At 43.6% G+C, this 21,379-nt stretch overlaps 1 protein-coding gene across 1 annotated transcript in view; it reads right to left on the bottom strand.

Moving 5' to 3' along the window:
• Positions 1-21,379, bottom strand: part of AGTPBP1 (ATP/GTP binding carboxypeptidase 1) — a 245,618-nt gene that overhangs the window by 213,459 nt on the left and 10,780 nt on the right. The window contains exon 2 of the mRNA XM_075318445.1: positions 15,147-15,213. Coding sequence (XP_075174560.1) covers positions 15,147-15,178 — 32 coding nt within the window. The 5' untranslated portion in view covers positions 15,179-15,213. The remainder of the gene's footprint in view (positions 1-15,146; positions 15,214-21,379) is intronic.

Below are 21,379 nucleotides of genomic sequence, written 5' to 3' on the forward strand. Positions count from 1 at the left end.
TCGCAACAAGAAACGCCACTTTCTGTGACAGCCGAGAAAAGGAAACTTCCTTCAGAGGCTCGAAGGGCGGCTTCTGGAGAGCAACTAGTACCCTGTTCAGATCCCATGGATCTAACGGCCGCTTGTACGGGGGCACAATATGACAGACCCCCTGCAGGAACGTGCGCACCTTAGAAAGACGTGCTAGACGCTTCTGAAAAAACACGGATAGTGCCGAAACTTGCCCTTTAAGGGAGCTGAGCGACAAGCCCTTTTCTAACCCCGATTGCAGGAAGGAAAGAAACTTGGGCAATGCAAATGGCCAGGGAGACACTCCCTGAGCAGAGCACCAGGACAAGAAAATCTTCCACGTTCTGTGGTAGATCTTAGCCGAATTCGACTTTCTAGCTTGTCTCATTGTGGCAACGACTCCCTGAGATAATCCTGCAGATGCTAGGATCCAGGACTCAATGGCCACACAGTCAGGTTCAGGGCCGCAGAATTCTGATGGAAAAACGGCCCTTGGGACAGTAAGTCTGGTCGGTCTGGCAGTGACCACGGTCGACCGATCGTGAGATGCCACAGATCCGGATACCACGACCTCCTCGGCCAGTCTGGAGCGACGAGTATGATGCGGCTGCACTCGGATCTGATCTTGCGTAGCACTCTGGGCAAGAGCGCCAGAGGCGGAAACACGTATGGGAGCTGAAACTGCGACCAATCTTGAACCAAGGCGTCTGCCGCCAGAGCTCTTTGATCGCGCGACCTCGCCATGAATGCCGGGACCTTGTTGTTGTGCCGGGATGCCATTAGGTCGACGTCCGGCACTCCCCAGCGGCGACAGATTTCCTGAAACACGTCCGGGTGAAGGGACCATTCCCCTGCGTCCATGCCCTGGCGACTGAGGAAGTCTGCTTCCCAGTTTTCTACGCCTGGGATGTGAACCGCGGATATGGTGGATGCTCTGTCCTCCACCCACATGAGAATTCGCCTGACTTCCTGGAAGGCTTGCCGACTGCGCGTCCCTCCTTGGTGGTTGATGTATGCCACCGCTGTGGAGTTGTCCGATTGGATTCGGATCTGCTTTCCTTCCAGCCACTGTTGGAAGGCCAGTAGAGCAAGATACACTGCTCTGATCTCCAGAACATTGATCTGAAGGGTGGACTCCTGCGGAGTCCACGTCCCCTGAGCCCTGTGGTGGAGAAATACTGCTCCCCACCCTGACAGACTCGCATCTGTCGTGACTACTGCCCAGGATGGGGGCAGGAAGGATCTTCCCTGAGACAATGAGGTGGGAAGGAGCCACCATTGTAGGGAGTCCTTGGCCGTCTGGGAAAGCGAGACTTTCCTGTCCAGGGACGTTGACTTCCCGTCCCATTGGCGGAGAATGTCCCATTGAAGTGGGCGCAGATGAAACTGCGCAAAGGGAACTGCTTCCATGGCTGCCACCATCTTCCCTAGGAAATGCATGAGGCGCCGCAAGGGATGCAACTGGCCCTGCAGAAGAGATTGCACCCCTGTCTGTAGTGACCGCTGCTTGTCCAGCGGAAGCTTCACTATCGCTGCTAGAGTATGAAACTCCATGCCAAGATACGTTAGTGATTGAGTCGGTGATAGGGTCGACTTTGGAAAGTTGATGATCCATCCGAAAGACTGTAGGGTCTCCAGCGTAGCATTCAGGCTGTGCTGACATGCCTCTTGAGAGGGAGCTTTGACCAATAAATCGTCTAGGTAAGGGATCACCGAGTGTCCCTGAGAGTGCAAGACTGCTACCACCGCCGCCATGACCTTGGTGAAGACCCGTGGGGCTGTCGCCAGACCAAATGGCAGAGCTACGAACTGAAAATGGTCGTCTCCTATCACAAAACGTAGAAAACGTTGATGTTCTGTAGCAATTGGCACGTGGAGATAAGCATCTTTGATGTCTATTGAGGCAAGGAAGTCTCCTCTGGACATTGAGGCAATGACAGAACGCAGGGTTTCCATCCGGAACTTCCTGGCGTGCACATGTTTGTTGAGCCGTTTTAGGTCCAGAACAGGACGGAACGAGCCGTCCTTTTTTGGAACCACAAAGAGATTGGAGTAAAACCCTTGCCCTTGTTCCTGAGGAGGGACTGGGATCACCACTCCTTCCGCTCTTAGGGAGTCCACCGCCTGCAGCAGAGCATCTGCTCGGTCTGGATGTGGGGAGGTTCTGAAGAACCGAGCTGGAGGACGAGAATTGAACTCGATTCTGTACCCGCGAGACAAAATGTCCGTCACCCACCGGTCTTTGACCTGTGACATCCAAATGCCGGAAAAGCGGGAGAGCCTGCCCCCGACCGGCGATGCGGAGGGAGGGGGCTGGAAGTCATGAGGTAGCCGCTTTGGAAGCGGTACCTCCATTTGCTTTCTTGGGGCGCGTGTGAGCCCGCCACGAATCTGAGTTTCTTTGCGTCCTCTGAGTCCCTTTGGACGAGGTAAATGGTGTCTTGCCCGAACCTCGAAAGGACTGAAACCTCTGCTGCCACTTTTTCTGCTGAGGTTTGGTTGTTCTGGGTTGTGGTAAAGAGGAGTCTTTACCCTTGGACTGCTTAATGATATCAGCCAATGGCTCGCCAAACAGTCTATCTCTAGATAAAGGCAAACTGGTTAAACATTTTTTGGAACCAGCATCTGCTTTCCAGTCCTTTAACCACAAGGCTCTGCGCAAAACTACCGAATTGGCGGACGCCATTGAGGTGCGACTGGTAGATTCTAGGACCGCATTGATAGCGTAAGACGCAAACGCCGACATCTGCGTGGTAAGGTGCGCCACTTGCGGCACTGCTGGATGTATGATAGCATCCACTTTTGCTAAGCCAGCTGAAATAGCCTGGAGTGCCCATACGGCTGCGAATGCCGGAGCAAACGACGCGCCGATAGCTTCATAGACAGATTTTAACCAAAGGTCCATCTGTCTGTCATTGGCATCTTTAAGTGAAGCGCCATCCTCCACTGCAACTATGGACCTAGCTGCGAGTTTGGAAATCGGGGGGTCTACCTTTGGACACTGTGTCCAGCGCTTGACCACCTCAGGGGGGAAAGGGAAACGCGTATCTTTAGATCGTTTAGAGAAACGCCTTTCTGGGTGAGCGTCGTGCTTCTGGATTGATTCTCTGAAGTCAGCGTGATCCAACAAAGCACTCAATTTACGCTTGGGATAAAGGAAACGAAACTTCTCCTGCTCCGCAGCCGCCTCTTCTGCTGAAGGGGCTGGGGGAGAAATATCCAACAGCCTATTGATGGCTGAGATAAGGTCGTTTACCATGGCATCCCCATCAGGGGTATCCAGGTTGAGAGGGGTTCCAGGAATGGATTCCTGATCACTCTCATCAGACACATCACAGGGAGACTGATTGCGCTGAGACCCTGAGCAGTGTGATGACGTCGAGGGTCTTTCCCAGCGAGCTCGCTTAGGGTGGCTGGGGCTATCATCTGAGTCATAATCCTCGGCCTGTGAAGCCGGGGACCCCCCTGTGGGCTGGATTAATTCCAAGTGAGGGGGACCTGAGGACAGAGGCCTCGCCGTGCCCAAAGACTGAGCCCCATGCATAGATTGCAAGGTTTCAAGGATTTTTGCCATAGACACAGACATATTATCCGCAAAAACTGCAAAGTCTGTCCCTGTCACCGGGGCAGAACTTACAAGCGTCTCAGCCTGGGTCACTACCTCTCCTGACTCCGGCTGGCGAAGCAGCACCGGGTCGGAGCATTGCACACAATGGGAGCCTGCTGGTAGATTAGCCCCACATGCAGCACACGCAGCACACACAGCCCTGGCCTTGGCAGCCTTGCGTTTTGAGGATGGCATGTTGCTGCTTCCACAGAGTGATCTGGGAGATGCAGCCAGAAGCGACCTCACAGTGCAAGAAATACAATATCTATATATCTGTACAGTACACCGATACACCGTGAGGCACTAGAGGGACCAGCACAGACAAATCGCTTACCGCCCGCTTAAAAAGCGGGTGTGTGGTCGCCAGATAGCCCCTAGTCCAGGTCTCCCAGAGCCTTGCGTCCTTCCTCCAGCCAGACTGCATGTAATGGCTGCCGGCGTCTGAGAGAGAAGGGGGGCGGGCCCTGGGCGTTCCTGGCTAAGAGCGGGAAGCCTGCTTCCCTCTGTGCCTAGTGTGAGGGCTGGAGCATGTAAATCAGGCTCCAGCCCTCGTCGCTGCTAGCGAACAGCGTCTCTCCCCTACCCTGAATGACAGGGTGGGGGCGGGAACGAATCGGAGCTGCCGGCGTCCTAGGCCCAAAAAGCCGGGGACTCAATTTATAACCGCCGCCGCCGTAAAAGCGCGGACGGCGGATCCCCGGCGCACCACAAGTCACAGCAGCGCCGCCCGGTCCAGAGGGGGTCGGCGCTGCGTTCCCATACACAAAAAATCCCCCAGTAATCTGTAGGGACACTAACTCCAACGTTGGGGTCCCCGGCGCACTACAACACCCAGCCAGCCCGGAGTGTGTCTGTGCCTGCCGGGGACACAGAGTACCTGTATGATGCAGGGCCTGTCCCTGATCGTACTCCTGCTCCGTCTCCATCAGGTTCTAATGGGTCTGTGGATGGAGCCCGGCGTCAGAGCTGAGAGGCCGGCAGGATCCCACTTCCACAGAGCCCTACCAGGGGATGTGGAAGGAAAACAGCATGTCAGGCTCCAGCCCTGTACCAGCAATAGGTACCTCAACCTTACAACACCATCCAGGGGTGAGAAGGGAGCATGCTGGGGACACTATATGTGTCCTCTTTTCTTCCATCCGAAATAGTCAGCAGCTACTGCTGACTAAAATCTGTGGAGCTATGCATGGAATGTCTGACCTCCTTCGCACACAAAGCTAAAACTGGAGAACCCGTGATACCACGGGGGGGGTATAGCCAGAGGGGGAGGGGCCTTGCACTTTTGATGTAGTGCTTTGTGTGGCCTCCAGAGGGCAGTAGCTATACCCCAATCGTCTGGGTCTCCCAATAGAGCGCTGAAGAAACCAAGGCAAATCCGTAGCTAAAAAACGCCCTGTGTGAACATAGCTTAAAAGTAGAGGTGAGTGCTATTATTGCTATTACTTACCGTATATTGCCCTATTTAAAAAAAAAAAAAAACCTATGCCAAGTTGTCCGCACCTTTCCCACCAGTGACTAACGGCAGATGCAAAACAGACGTCAGTCAGTGGGACCGGAGCAGGTGTGAGAAGATTCCCCAATACATACAGTAGACCAGTGACTGAGCCCACCGGATTCTTTCACATATACATGTGTCATATTGGCTGTTGTAATGTACTTTTTAGGAACAGATGCTCGACAAAAATAAGTTTCCAATCAGGGAATGTTAAATTCGAGGAGAGGATACGAAAACCTAGAGTAACAGCTAAGAGTCGGAAGGACTCAATTCTGCGGGATAATTCTCTATGAGGCCACATCTGCTAAAAAAGAAACAACCCAAACATAATTGGAGAAATAAAGCAAAAACGGAATAAAATTCTGTATAATGACGCAACAGAAATTATGAGATAAGAAATCAATATTTATCGAATTGAGATTTATGAAGAATGATTAGCCAATATATACAACTGGCCATGTGACTATAAACATTTGGTGACATCACACTTCCTAACAAGAGGAACATTCACCAATTTTTTGCCACTTATCTAGACACAGATTTTGCCACTTATCTAGACATGTAGTAATAGTGTCTGGAGAGCAGAATAATTGTATTTTCTTTAAATTTCACCCCTTCATTGCTCAGTCATAAGCAGGCAACAGCACATAAGAGAAAGAACAAGCCCCCACTATAGCTTAACACTAGAAGTCCCAGAGAGGGGTAATTTAACATTTCTACCTTTGGAACCCAGAGACGGGTCGAATGACCTGAAGGATTTTAGCTAACATCCTATAATGACCCTCTTTTGTTCTGTAATTAAGGCCATTACTGTCGCACCACAGGAGGTTGTTGTTTTCCATTGAGTTTAGCCATTTAGTTTCTATTTATTTCTATTCTGTTTATTGTATTTCATTTGACCCTCTTTCGAGACTTCAGGGGGGAGCTCGAAATTTCTGGGACTTCTAGTGTTAAAACAGGCTACTCCTTTATAAGACATGTAATAACAGACAGTCTGATCTCAAAGCAGAATAATTACAAGTTGCTTTAACCACAGCAGACTTGAGTATGATTACTGACACCTTTGAGCTTTCATCTCCTGACAGTCAGTGTGGGGGGGGATGTGTAGTAAAGCTGAGCTACCAGCACTACCAGAGAAGATAAAAAGGTTTTTAATCTGACCGCTAGACACAGTTGTACTGTCCTTTCCCTCACTCAGGAAAAATGTGCTCTGCAGTGAGATCAAGCTGTCAATTAATGTATGCCTCACAGTGTGAAACCTGCTATATGATATGGTGGGGGCATGGTCTTCTTTCTGCTGAGTGTTGCTGATTGATTTTGATTGGTCAGTGTCATACAGGTGGAAGAAGTACACACCCCCAGTGAAAAAATATCTGGACTTAATGAACTTAACTTATTATTAGGTTCCAAAAAACTTTGATTGCCAATATTTTCACAACGGAGAGGCAAAATAATAATAATAATAAAAAAAAAAAAAAAAAAAAAAACAAAACAAAACAAAAAACAAAAAAAACCTTTTCATTCGTACAGTTCAACATGAAAAATTCAGTGAAAGGTCCCCTTTAAATAACTTTTTAGAAAATTACATGTATTCAATTAAGTCACTTTGGTGTAGTTTCCACATTGACGGCATATGATGCCTATTGGTATAATAATAATATTAATAATAATACTCACTTTTATAGTGCCATAAATTCCACAGAGCTTAACTCAGAATCCAACCTCCTTATTACTAATGAATATAAAAGCGCATCGCTTTACCAGACTCTTTAGGACTTTTATTTTGATGACTGACAAGGATCCAAACAAGATTTAGGAAAGGTATGCAGAAATTTAGAAAATGTTCAAAGGAACCTGTCACCAGTTTTTTAGTGTGCGAGATAATACCACGACCTTCCATAGCACCTATGCTGCATTCTAAAAAGTGGTATATTATGTCCTGACCTCCCCTATATAGCACCAAAACCTTTGAATAGCCCCTGCGCTGTATACAAATGCAACCAGCCTGGTCTGATGGGTGTTAATGCAACAACTCCTGCACAAACCACAATCTCCCTCTGCAGGTGCAAAATTATGTTCAGCTATGTGAAGGATGCAGGACGCTTCATCCACATCAATCACATAGGGAGGACGGCGATCAGCAGCGAAAAGGAGGGACAGGAGCCGCAGCAATGACTCCCATCAGACCGTGCATATAGTGCGGGAGATATTTTAAAGGTTTTTTTGGGGATATATAGGGGGCTCAGGGCATAATATACCACTTTTTAGAATAGAAAAAAACAGAAAAATCGTATGAAAAATACCCTGACTATAAATAAATAAATTGCAAATGCTTAGTATATACATTTTTGCAAAAAGGTAAGAAGCCATCCCACCTCGTCAAGGTGTACCCATCTGGGACAGTCCCTAACCAAGTTAAAAACATTTTCTATACCTGACTGGTGTCATATCAAAACTCCAATGTGAATTGTAACAAGTGGTCAGCTGGGTCCCAGATTAAATACACAGCAAAGTGGGAAGAAAATTGACTGCCCAGTCTCAGTATAAGGAGGGCTGCACCCCCAACTTGCACTAAAGCAAGAAAACAGACAACACCTAAAGAAACTGAGATATAACAAAATGTTCAGTAAACATGCAACATTACAAGCATGTGAATGGCAGCCTCAAGACTAGAAAAAAAACATACAATTTTTCTCTTTGTTTTTTTTCTTTCGTCTTTGCATCTTTCGTGCATGATGGGAGCGCAGTCCTCCTTATACTGAGACTGGGCAATCAATTTGCTTCCCACTTTGCTGTGTATTTGATCTCGGACCCAGCTGACCACTTGTTACCATTCACATTGGAGTTTTGATATGACACAAGTCAGGTATGTATAATGTTTTTAACTTTAGTAGGTTAGGGACTGTCTCAGATGGGTACACCATGACGAGGTGGGACAGCTTCTTACCTTTTTGCAAAAATGTATATACTAAGTACCCTGTTATTAAGCACTTGCAATTTATTTATTTATAGTCAGGGTATTTTTCATATAATTTTTCACTTTGTTTTTTTTCTAGTCTTGAGGCTGCCATTCACATGCTTACCGAACATTTGTTACAGCTCAGTTTCTTTTGGTCTTTTTGTTTGTTTTCTCACTTTTTAGAATGCAGCATAGGTGCTAAGGAAGGTGGTGGCATTAGTTCATACACGAAAGTGCTAAAAATTTCTTTGCATTCCAGTAAATTTGTTAGAATCTGCATTTCCTCAAGTGGAGCTTTTGACGAAGGCACAATTTACTTTCCAGCCTGACCTAATGTTTGTGCACTAGAAGGATTCAGTGATAACGGCAAAGCACAGCAGAAACATTCTGTGACATGGGAACTTCCCTGTTTACACGGAGGTTGCACAGGTCACTTACAGAATGATGTTCCTTAGCGATCCCATGCTAGCACACATACTTCAATATAGCCACATATTTGTGAACTTGGATTATTTTTACATTTGCAGCATATTTTTAGTAATCATGGGAACAAGGAAAAGCTATAATTAAAGGGATGAATCCCTAAGGCTGGGACTACAAGATGACTTTGGCTGCGACTCGTCACTCCACCAAAGATCCCTCGGTAGAGCTGCTACATTGCAGCATAACGCAAGTGAATAGGGTCTCATTGCGACCTGCAGGCTCGACATTTTGGGACTTTGTTACGGTACCATAGGGGTCACAATGCAATTCCATTCACTTACATCATGCTGTGATGTAACAGCGGCACAGTTCGACCTTTGGCAACATGACTCGTGTCCTGGCCAAAGTCACCCCGTAGTCCCAGCCTAAATGCGTCAGCTTTTTTATAGACATGTTATGCTGAAAATTAAGGCTGCTTTACACGCAGCGACATCTTTAGCGATGTCGCTGGTGAAAGCACTCGCCCCCGTCGGTTGTGCGTCACGGGCAAATCGCTGCCCGTGGCGCACAACATCACTAGGAACCTGCCTAGCGACGTCACTGTGGCCAGCGAACCGCCTCCTTTCTAAGGGGGAGGTTTGTTCGGCGTCACAGCGGTGTCACTAAGCGGCCACCCAATAGAAGCAGAGGGGCAGAGATGAGCGACCGGAATATCCCGCCCACCTCCTTCCTTCCTCATTGCCGGCGGCCGCAGGTAAGGTGATGTTCCTTGTTCCTGCGGTGTCACACATAGCGATGTGTGCTTCCGCAGGAACGACGAACAACCTGCGTCCTGCAGCAGCAAGGATATTTGAGATTAGAACGACGTGTCAACGATCAACGATATGGTGAGTATTTTTGATCGTTAGCGGTCGTTCGTACGTTTCACACGCAACGACGTCGCTAACGAGGCCAGATGTGCGTCACGAATTCCGGTACCCCAACGACATCTCGTTAGCGATGTCGTTGCGTGTAAAGTGGCCTTTAGTCTTTATAAGACCACAAATTAATACATTTTATACCTTACTGACGGCCCTTGCTCAGGACGCACATATAGGAAGCAGAAAGGAGACCAATTGATCAGAAGAGGGAATAGTTCCATTTCACCTCTTGCCACTTTTGTAAAGTAGTGAACAATGGGGAGAGGATTATATAGAGGGTATGTAATAGTAAAACATGGAGCAAGCAGAGCAAATTTAGAATGATTTCAATTAATAACATATGAAATGTAGTTTTTATACACGTCCCTCAATCTTCCCTTACAGCTACATCCAGAAATATTTTGACAGTGACACAAGTTTTGGCATTTTAGTTGTTTACCAAACCATATTCAAGATACAGTTATATAATCAATATGGGCTTACGATGCAGATTCTCAGTTTTTATTCCCTAATTAGAGGAAGGGTTAGGAATTACAGCTCTTTAATATTTAGCTGACTCTTTTTTCAAGGGATCAAAAGTAATTGGAAAATTATTTCAAAAACTCCTTATTGGGCTGCATGGATTATTCCCTCATTAATACAGTGAAGGAAATAATTATTTGATCCCTTGCTGATTTTGTAACTTTGCCCACTGACAAAGACATGAACAGTCTAATTTTAAGGGTAGGTTAATTTTAACAGTGAGAGATAGAATATCCAAAATAATGCAGAAAAATCACTGTATAAATTATAAACATTTATTTGCATTTTGCAGAGAGAAATAAGTATTTGATCCCCTACCAACCATTAAGAGTTCTGGCTCCTACAGACCAGTTAGACACTAATAATCAACTCGTTACCTGCATTAAAGACAGCTGTCTTAATTGTCACCTATATAAAAGACTCCTGTCCACAGACTCAATTAATCAGACTAACCTCTACAACATGGGCAAGACCAAGGAGCTTTCTAAGGATGTCAGGGACAAGATCATAGACCTACACAAGGCTGGAATGGGCTTCAAAACCATAATTAAGATGCTGGGTGAGAAGGAGACAACTGTTGGTGCAATAGTAAGAAAATGGAAGAAATACAAAATGAGTGTCAGTCGACATCGATCTGGGGCACCATGCAAAATCTCACCTTGTGGAGTACTCTAGATCATGAGGAAGGTGAGAGATCAGCATAAAAATACACAGGGGGAACTTGTTAATGATCTCAAGGCAGCTGGGACCACTGTCACCAAGAAAAGTATTGGTAACACATTACACCATAATGGATTAAAATCCTGCAGTGCCTGCAAAGTCTCACTTACTCAAGAAGGCACATGTGCAGGCCCATCTGAAGTTTGCCAATGAACACCTGGATGATTCGGATAGTGATTGGGAGAAAGTGCTGTGGTCAGATGAGACAAAACTTGACCTCTTTGACATTAACTCAACTTGCGGTGTTTGGAGGAAGAGAAATGCTGCCTATGGCACAAAGAACACCATCCCCACTGTCAAGCATGGAGGTGGAAACATTATGTTTTGGGGGTGTTTCTCTCAAAAGGGCACAGGATTACTTCACTGCATCAATGGGACAATGGATGGAGCCATGTACCGCAAAATCCTGAGTGACAACCTCCGTCCTTATGCCAGGACATTAAAAATGGGTCATGGCCATGGTCCTGATGAAAGTGTGATATACTCATCCTCCCTATTCCGTCCCCTCCTTCCCTATGTCTCTTTGTCTAGTATTGTAGTCTGTCTTGTTACATTCTTTGTTTCTAATATAGCAATGGATGATATGATGCGTCTCCTGATTTATGGTTTAAAATTACTGCTCACATGTTTGCAGGACATATCCATGTATTTTCTCTTTGTTTGTTTTGAAAATTCAATAAAACATTCAGTTATAAAAAACATGGGTCATGGCTGGGTCTTCCATCATGACAATGACCCAAAACATACAGCCAAGGCATAAAAATAGTAGCTCAAAAAGAAGCACATTAAGGTCATGGAGTGGCCCAGCCAGTCTCCAGACATTAATTCCATAAAAAACGTATGGAGGGAGTTGAAGCTCCGAGTTGCCAAGCGTTGACAGCCTCAAAATCTTAATGATTTAGAGATGATTTGCAAAGAGGACCAAAATTCCTCCAGACATGTGTGCGAACCTCATCATCAACTACAAAAAAAATGTATATGACTGCTGTGCTTGCCAACAAGGGTTTTGCCACCAAGTATTAAAGTCTTGTTTGCCAAAGGGATCAAATAGCTATTTAATCTCTACAAAATGCAAATACATTTATACAATGTGATTTTCTGGATTTTTTTGGGATATTCAATCTCTCACTGTTAAAATTAACCTACTTAAAATTATAGACTGTTCATGTCTTTGTCAGTGAGCAAACTTACAAAATCAGCAAGGGATCAAATAATTATTTCCTTCACTGTACATTATCCATGAAGCAGGGAAAAGGTCTGGAGATGATTCCAAGTGTGGCATTTGCATTTAGAAGCTGTTGCTGAGAACCCACAACCTATGGTCAAAGGCACTCTCTCAATGGAAGAGAAACAAACAATCAATCATTAAGATGGAAAAAAAAGAAATCCATCAGAGATAGCAGAGATGTTAAGAGTGGCCAAATCAACAGTTTGGTAAATTTTACAGAAAAATATAAAATCAAAAAATAAATAAAAAAAAAAAAAAAAGGAGCGCACTGGTGAGCTTGGGTACTCAAAAAGGACTGGATGTCTACGGAAGACAACAGTGATGGATGATAGAAAAATACTTTACTACTGATGATGTGACTGAGGACAGAAGCAGCCGGATGAATTCTGAAGTGTACAGGGCTATACTTTCTTCTTAGATTCACCAAATGCACAAAGGTTGATTGTATGGTGATACACAGTACAGATGGACAATGACCCAAAACAAGCTGCAAAAGAAACCCAGGAGTTTTAAGGCAAAAAAGTCGAATATTCTGCAACGGGCTAGTCAATCACAAGATCTCAACCCCATTGAGCATTTATTTCACATGCTTAAGGCAAAAAGACCCACAAACAACTGAAGTCAGTTACATTAAAGGCCGACATAGCTTCACAAATGAGAAAAACCAAGAGTTTGGTAATGGCCATGGCTTCCAGACTTCAAGTAGTGATTGCCTGCGAAGGATTCTCCCAAAGTATTAAAAATGAACATTTTATTTATGGTACGGTTAATTTGTTCAATTACTTTTGAGCTCATGAAATGAGGAGGCCTCAGAGGAAAATGGTTGTAATTCCTAAACATTTCATAGGCTATTTTTGTTCAACCCCTTTAATTAAACCTGAACGTCTATACTTCAATTGCATCTCAGCGGTTTCATTTTAAATAAAAAATAGCGGCATGCACAGGCCAAATCATCAAGATTCAGTCACTGTCCAAATATTTCTGGACCTAACTCTAGATCATCGTCTTCTACAATATTTTGGATACATCAATCTCAGGTCAAAAATGTACAGTACAGCAAAAAGCTACACCCAAAGTAGTAACATATATTGGGTAAGAAAAACGAATGTAAGGCTCCCTCCTTTCATTTTGTTTTTCCATGGCTTAATAATGAGCCTTTATATAAAAACTATCAAGCATAGAGTCAGTCAGTTATACTGAACGAGGCGTCGTTGGGCAGGGAATAGAGCTGGAGTGACAGAGGTATCAGATCTAAAGCCTCACTTGCATATCAATTCAAAACTCTGATTTCTCCATAATGGAGGAACGGTCTTTCTATGTAAAGTTATTCCAGGACTTGTCTTTGAAAAAGCTACATGCACATATTAATAGTTTGCAGGTAAAATCCTGCTGACAGATTCCCTTTAGTATTTAGCAATACTTAACTGGACAAGGATGATGCATGAGTAATCAAGCTTCCCCCCTTCTTGTAAAGCCCTGAGAATGTTACCCTCTTCAATAAGACGCATTGAATATTTCTAATGTAGACGTTATCCATGAGCCTATATCTTAGATACTGCGCCTGTATGTAAGCAAACTTCTATAAGGTTACAAGCCCCATTTTACATTCTTTAAACCCAATACTTTAACATATACCTGCTTAGTCCATTAATGAATTGCCTCTTTTCTGCACATATTCTTAACAGTCTACCTCTATGTGCAAACTTTTTTTTTTCTTTTAAACCATATTTATACAAAAGTATGCCCTGGTCTGTATATGGACCACAATTCCTGGACTGACGGTTGGCCTCCCAACGCGATCTTACAGCCTTCAGACACATGAGGCTGTAAGTTCTGTTCAGGAGACCTGCCTCTAGACCGGGTATCGCAGTCCAAATATGCACAGAGACGTATGATCGTGTGAACCTGGCCTTACTTATCTCAAACACACAGCACAATGCTGACCACAAATATAAAAGAGGTTTTAGAGGCAAATTTGGGAAAATCCTTTTATATTTTAAGGATTTCCCAAAATCTACCTGTTGAGGAACCCCTTTAACCACTTCAGGACCGCCGACGGGAAATATATGTCTGCTTCTGCTGGGCTTTGTGCAGAGCCAAATTATAACGGTCAGGAGGGGATCGTAACCCCTTGCATGCTCCGGTGCCGAACGGTAGTTCTGCCCGGAGACATCACCAGGACCTCATTGGATCAGGTTCTGATGATGTTAACTCTTTGCGATCATCCATGTCCCGAGATCAATAGTAATCCCGGCACATAGATGTTTCAAAGGAGCAGTGATTGCTTCTCGTACCTCTCCCGCCTCTCCTGTGATACAACCACAGGGAAGCCGAGGGTTGTCACATGATGACCTCCGTGTCTGCCACGTACAGTGGTCTGTCAGACTCTGCCAACAGCAGGGTCTCACAGGCGATTTGCAGCCTGACACTGCCTATATAATGCATTGCTATGCTGCTGCATGGCAATGCATTATACCAGCGATCAGACTAAGTAAAGTTAAAGTCTCATTTTGCAAGCTAAAAGTTTGAAAATCGCAAAATGTTTGATATTTTCACACATAAATACAAACGATATTGTCTTAATTTTACCCCTATCCTGAAGTATGATGTGTCACAAAAAACAATCTCAGAATCACCGGTATCTGTTGAAGCGTTCCAGTGTTATAACCTGTCAAAGTGACACTGGTCAGAAATGAAAAAATTGGCCCGGTCACAAAGGCAAAAACAGGCTCTGGCGCGAAAGGGTTAATCACGCCACATCAGTCTGTATACATAAGAATGTTGTTCTCCCCGTCCAGGCTGTACTATTCTTCATGGTCCAATACCATAGTTTCAATAGTAACTAGTTGGGCATCTTTTCAGTTCCTCACAGCTCAGTGATAAAACTTCTGCTGCTTCTTGAGTAAGGATTCCTCTACCCTTGTCTCCTTAAAACGTTTTGGCCTTCATCTGCTATTGGCATTAGTCGTTACTAACCTTTAGTCTCTTCTTCAAAACAAAAGTACCTAGACATCTCTTATCACTAATTAAGCATTCTATATCTTGGGCCAGTTTCCCTTGTCTGACAAACACGGTCTCAGTTTGGACTGCGTTGGCCGGACTGGTGAAGAGTCTCCTGACCTGAACACATGAAACATATGTGAGGCTTTGGGTCAGGAGACCTGTGATGGTTCCTTACATCGCGGCCCGTACTTGGACCGTTAATATCAGCCGTAGTATTCACAATCAAGACTCATTCCATCATAAAATAGGACAGCACTTACCATTTTTCTGTAGGCACTTTCACTTTATTCATTTTGAAGTCTTCTTTTCATTTCACCATTTCAATCTCTGAAGACAATAAAAGAGAACAAGAAAGAAATTTATAGAATATGCCATTTTGTAGCATTGTACATTGAACATAACTAGAGTTGATCGAACACGCCAAAAACAGGGACCGGCGGATCACAGCCAGATTTTAAAAAGAGTCAGGTCCGCTCCAGAATCCAGTGACCATATAAGTCAATGGGGACTGGAATCCGGAGATTAAAAACGTTTGTGGAGGGAATAGGGGGTAGAAGCGAGCACGGCATACTCACCGAGGCGGTGTCATGGCAGCACACTCCTTCGGGGTCGCGCTTTTCCCTTCCAGAGCCGACAATTCAATATTCACTACTGGGTCATTCCGTGTCAAGTGGACCAGTTTTAAAAATCGTCCCCACTCGACGTTCTCCGATTTTGCTGAAAATTTATAAGGATGTACATGTATGTTTGAAAAGAGGTTCTGTAAATTTTTAGGGCCAGATCTCAAATATATTGGGCACTGTTGACCTTTCACTGGAGGCCCCCTTCAAGGCTGCGGCTTCAGCTAAGAGGATTTTGCAAACTTTGGCACATAGCCATTAGAGTTCTATACTGGCTATGATGCTGAAATTTGGCATACTAGCTCAACTTTTGCTGCTAAACGCGATAAAATTACCGGCTATGACAAAACAATATTTCGGCCGCAATTTTGTGTCAAAGTAGCTTGCAAAACGCCTCGCATAAAATTTATGCCAAATTTTGCCCATATATAACTCAAGACCAAAAACCAATAGGAACTGGTGCTTTACCCTGTACAACAAACATCTTCATGACTTTGCATTGCTGCAATATCACGGTCAAAGCATATGTATTTGTGGAAATATTCACACCCACATATGATGACAAACTTAAAAAAAACGAATTTTACCTATTTTTAGGTCAAATTTCCCAAAAAGGGTACCCCTAAAATATATTAATTCTGTTATCATTTGAAAGAGCACATTTTTCTCTACAAGGATCATTGGGGTTTTTTTGGAGTCTCTCCATTTAAGAAAAGAAAAATGCCACTGAACATGGTGTTATGTATGCACGTAATGCATTGATTTTGAGTTTGATTTTCAGATTCTTATCACATGTTACAGAGTTGTATTGTTGCTAGAAATGTCTATTATAATCAAAAACCTATAAACCTATTGACTATTGTTACATTTTAATGCATATATTATTTATTTTTTAGTGATGGAGAATGAAATTGATGACAAAAAGATTTGCATTTCAAGGGTGTCAAATGACCCTTCATCTTTCATTGCCCATGTAGATGGATCTGTCAGATCGGAAATGCCTTTTGTGCCAATTGCAAACCTCCAGCCAGGACAATACATTGCCTGCATTTACGATAGGAACTGGTGGATTGGAAATATTTCTGAAATTTCAGTCGACGACCATGATGCATTAATACATTTTATGCATCCTCATGGAGCAGCTAGCTTCTTTCACTGGCCTGTGAGAAATGATACATGCTGGATTCCCAAGCAGTCGATCATTGCAATAATTCCAGCACCAGCTGCAACAGCAATGGGCCGACAATACAGCTTCTCTGAACCGATTATGTTGCAAATTCAGCAACAATTCCAGACCACTTACTTAGACTGAACATTATGGCTTGGGAACCAACAAAAGATACCCAATATTAGGCTTGGGATCCTAGGCAAAGACACCGACCCTCAGGCTTTGGAACCTGCGATAAAGAGACCACCCGCGACTTGCCTTGCACGGCTATCGGCCATGGCTCCTAGGCGATGGGGCTGCCAATTCTCGAAAGACAGCATTATTACAATTCTTAATAGGATTATAATACCAATTCTTAGGGAATTGGTTGTGGTATAACCACCATGGACCAACGCAAGGGTTTGAATAGTGCAGTTACCATTCATTGCGTATTAATAAATAACACCATGTTCAGTGGCATTTTTCTTTTCTTAAATGGGAGAGAGGGGAGCCAGCACGATCTGAAATTGGCATGCATCATATAAAAAGTGAAAATTCACAGATTTATTCCAACTGTACTACAATAAAAAAAAAAAAAAAAAAAAAAAAAAAAAGAGATTTTTAGCAAATAATTGATCAATTTTTTGAGCCACCCCTGCCAACGTCACGGCAAATCTCAATAGGGGGGTCCTACTCTACATTCTGTATTTCATGTGCCATGCGGCCTCCTAGATAAAGTTAAAAGCAGAACCATACTAGAGCACACATACCTGTAACCTGTATATAACCGCTTCTATGTTGCAAAAAAGGCACTTGTGGATAGAGACCAGCCCAGGTCCCAGCATGTGGAGCAAGCTCTGCACCATACCAGGACTATATCAGAACTGATCCTCCCAGTGCCAAACAGCAGCCATTGATAAAGGCGGACCAGATCCAAGATGGTGCTTAATTAGCATTGCCTGTGGAAAGGGGTGAGGTAACTGAATCTGAACAGCTACCAACAGGAGGAATACAAAGCAAACCAAAATCAGGCGTGCATGGCATGGTGGTGACCGGCCACCAGAATTTGTAGCATAACTACGACCAAACAGAGAGAGGGGAGCCAGCACGATCTGAAATTGGCATGCATCATATAAAAAGTGAAAATTCACAGATTTATTCCAACTGTACTACAATAAAAAAAAAAAAAAAATGAGATTTTTAGCAAATAATTGATCAATTTTTTGAGCCACCCCTGCCAACGTCACGGCAAATCTCAATAGGGGGGTCCTACTCTACATTCTGTATTTCATGTGCCATGCGGCCTCCTAGATAAGGTTAAAAGCAGAACCATACTAGAGCACACATACCTGTAACCTGTATATAACCGCTTCTTTATCAATGGTTGCTTTTTGACACTGGGAGGATCAGTTCTGATATAGTCCTGGTATGTGTAGGGCTTGCTCCACATGCTGGGACCTGGGCTGGTCTCTATCCACAAGTGCCTTTTTTGCAACATGGAAGCGGCTATATACAGGTTGCAGGTATGTGTGCTCCATTATGGTTCTGCTTTTAACTTTATCTAGGAGGCCGCATGGCACATGAAATACAGAATGTAGAGTAGGACCCCCCTATTGAGATTTGCCGTGACGTTGGCAGGGGTGGCTCAAAAAATTGATCAATTATTTGCTAAAAATCTCATTTTTTTATTATAGTACAGTTGGAATAAATTTGTGAATTTTCACTTTTTATATGATGCATGCCAATTTCAGATCGTGCTGGTTCCCTTTTTTTCTTTTCTTAAATGGAGAGACTCCAAAAAAAACCCCAATGATCCTTGTAGAGAAAAATGTGCTCTTTATAATGATATCAGAATTAATATATTTTAGGGGTACCCTTTTTGGGAAATTTGACCTAAAAATAGGTAAAATTCGTTTTTTTTAAGTTTTTCATCATATGTGGGTGTGATTATTTCCACAAATACATATGCTTTGACCGTGATATTGCAGCAATGCAAAGTCATGAAGATGTTTGTTGTACAGGGTAAAGCACCAGTTCCTATTGGTTTTTGGTCTTGAGTTATATATGGGCAAAGTTAGGCATAAATTTTATGCGAGGCGTTTTGCAAGCTACTTTGACACAAAATTGCGGCCGAAATATTGTTTTGTCATAGCCGGTAATAATTTTATCGCGTTTAGCAGGAAACGTTGAGCTAGTATGCCAAATTTCAGCATCATAGCCAGTATAGAACTCTAATGGCTATGTGCCAAAGTTTGCAAAATCCTCTTAGCTGAAGCCACAGGCTTGGGGGGGGAGGGGCCTCCAGTGAAAGGTCAACAGTGCCCAATATATTTGAGATCTGGCCCTAAAAATTTACAGAACCTCTTTTCAAACATACATGTACATCCTTATAAATTTTCAGCAAAATCGGAGAACGTCGAGTGCGGACGATTTTTAAAACTGGTCCACTTGACACGGAATGACCCTACTTTGCCCGCCCACCGGCACGTGTAACTGGTTACAGTTAGACACGCCCCCACCCTGAGTGTCAGCTGAGTGCAGTGTATCCCTCACAAGTGTGACTCCGGCTTTTTTTTTTTTTTTTTAAATAATTTAAAAAAAAAAAAAAAAAAAAAAAAAAAAAAAAAAAAAAACACGACATGCGGTCCCCCCTGATTTTCATCCCCAGCCATGATAACGCTGGCTGGGGCCTGGTATTCTCAGCCTACAGCCGCCCGGTATTGCCTCATCTATTAGATGTGACAATCCTGGTGCGATACCGGCCCTTCCCATTGGCCTGATGCGGTGCCAATCAGGGTAATAAGGAGTTAATAGCAGCGCACAGCTGCTACTAAGCCCTAGGTTTGTGATGGCACAGGCATCTTTGAGATACCTGCATCACAACCTGTAAGTGAGTGTGCAGTGCTATGCAAAAGTTTGAGCACCCCTGGTCGAAATCACTTATTGTGAACAGTTAATCAAGTTGAAAATGAAATGATCTCTAAAAGGCATAAAGTTAAAGATGGCACATTTCCTTTATATTTTAGGTAAGAAAAAAAAGATATTTTCATCCCTAACATTTTAAAAACTACAAAAATGAAAATGGGCCAATGCAAAAGTTTGAACACAATTGGAGATTTGTGTGCTCAGATAACTTTGACTATCATTTCAGACCTTAATTAGCCTGTTAGGTTTGTGGCTTGTTCATTATCATGGTTAGGAAAGGGCAGGTGATGCAAATTTCACAGCTTTATAAAAACCCAGCTTCCTCTAACCTTGTGCAAATAAAACAGCAGCCATGGCTTTTTCAAAGTAGCTGCCTAGCACTCTGAAAATCAAAATGGTGAAGGCCCACAAAGCAGAAGAAAGCTAGAAGAAAATAGCAAAGCGTTCTCAAGTTGCCCTTTCCTCAGTTCAAAAAGTAATTCAGAAATGGCATTTACAGAAACTGTGGAGGTCAGGATAAAGTCTGGAAAACCAAGCAAAATTTCTGTGAGAGCTGCTCGGAGGATTGCTAGAGTGGCAAATCAGAACCTTCACTTCACTGCAAAAGTCCTTCAGGAAGATTTAGCCGACTTTGGAGTTGTGGTACACTGTTCTACTGTTCAGAGACACCTACAAAAAAAATGGCCTTCATGGAAGAGTCATCTGAAGAAAACCTCTCCTGCGTCCTAAAATAAAATTTAGCATCAGAAGTATGCAAAATAACATCTAAACAAGACTGATGTATTTTGGAAACAAGTCGTGTTAACTGATGAGGTTAAAATAGAACTCCTTGGCCACAATGATCAAACCAAATGTTTGGGGAAAAAAGGAGACAGAATGTCATGACAAGAACATCTCGCCAACCATTAAGCATGTGGGTGGATTAATCATGCTTTGGGTTGTGTTCTATCCAATGGCACTGGGAACATTTCACGGGTAGAGGGAAGAATGGATTCAATTAAAGTTTAACAAATTCTTCAAGCAAACATAACACCATCTGTAAAAAAGCTGAAGTTGAAAAGAGGATGACTTCTACAAATGGATAAGGCTCCTAAACACAATTCAAAATCCACATTAGCCTATGTCAAAAGGTACAAGCTGAAGGTTTTACAACGGCCCTCACAGTCCCCTGATCTGAACATCATTGAAAATCTGTGGCTAGACCGCAAAAGAGCAGTGCATGCAAGAGGACCCAGGAATCTTACAGAACAAGAAGACTCTTCCAAGGAAGAAAGCATGAAAATCCCTCAAACAAGAATTGAAAGACTCTTGGCTGGCTACAAAAAAGATTTACAAGCTTTGATACTTGCCAAAGGGGGTGCTGCAGGGTACTAACCATGCAGGGTACCCAATATTTTGCATTGGCCAACTTTATTTTTTGTTGTGAATTTAAAAATGTAAAAAATATATATATTTATTTTATTTTTTTTTTGTCTAAAATGCAGAGGATAGGTGTTATCCTTAACTTTATGGCTTTTACAGATAATTTCATCTTCAACTTGCTTAATTGTTCAGAATACCAGTAAACTTGACCAGGGGTGCTCAAACTTTTGCATGCCACTGTAAATAATGACAGAGAAAAATCCTTTATTTGGAATAAAGTACAAAACACACCCTCTTTCACCTCTTTATTAACCCCAAACACCCTGCAGCTCCGGCGTAATCCACACGAGGTCCAACAACGACACATCCAGCTCTGCTACATGTCACTGCCAACAGCCATAGAGAAGACTGCCAGCTATGAGTGTAGCCCATTACTGAG

Source organism: Anomaloglossus baeobatrachus, chromosome 1, assembly GCF_048569485.1.
Source record: "Anomaloglossus baeobatrachus isolate aAnoBae1 chromosome 1, aAnoBae1.hap1, whole genome shotgun sequence".
NCBI lineage: Eukaryota > Metazoa > Chordata > Amphibia > Anura > Aromobatidae > Anomaloglossus > Anomaloglossus baeobatrachus.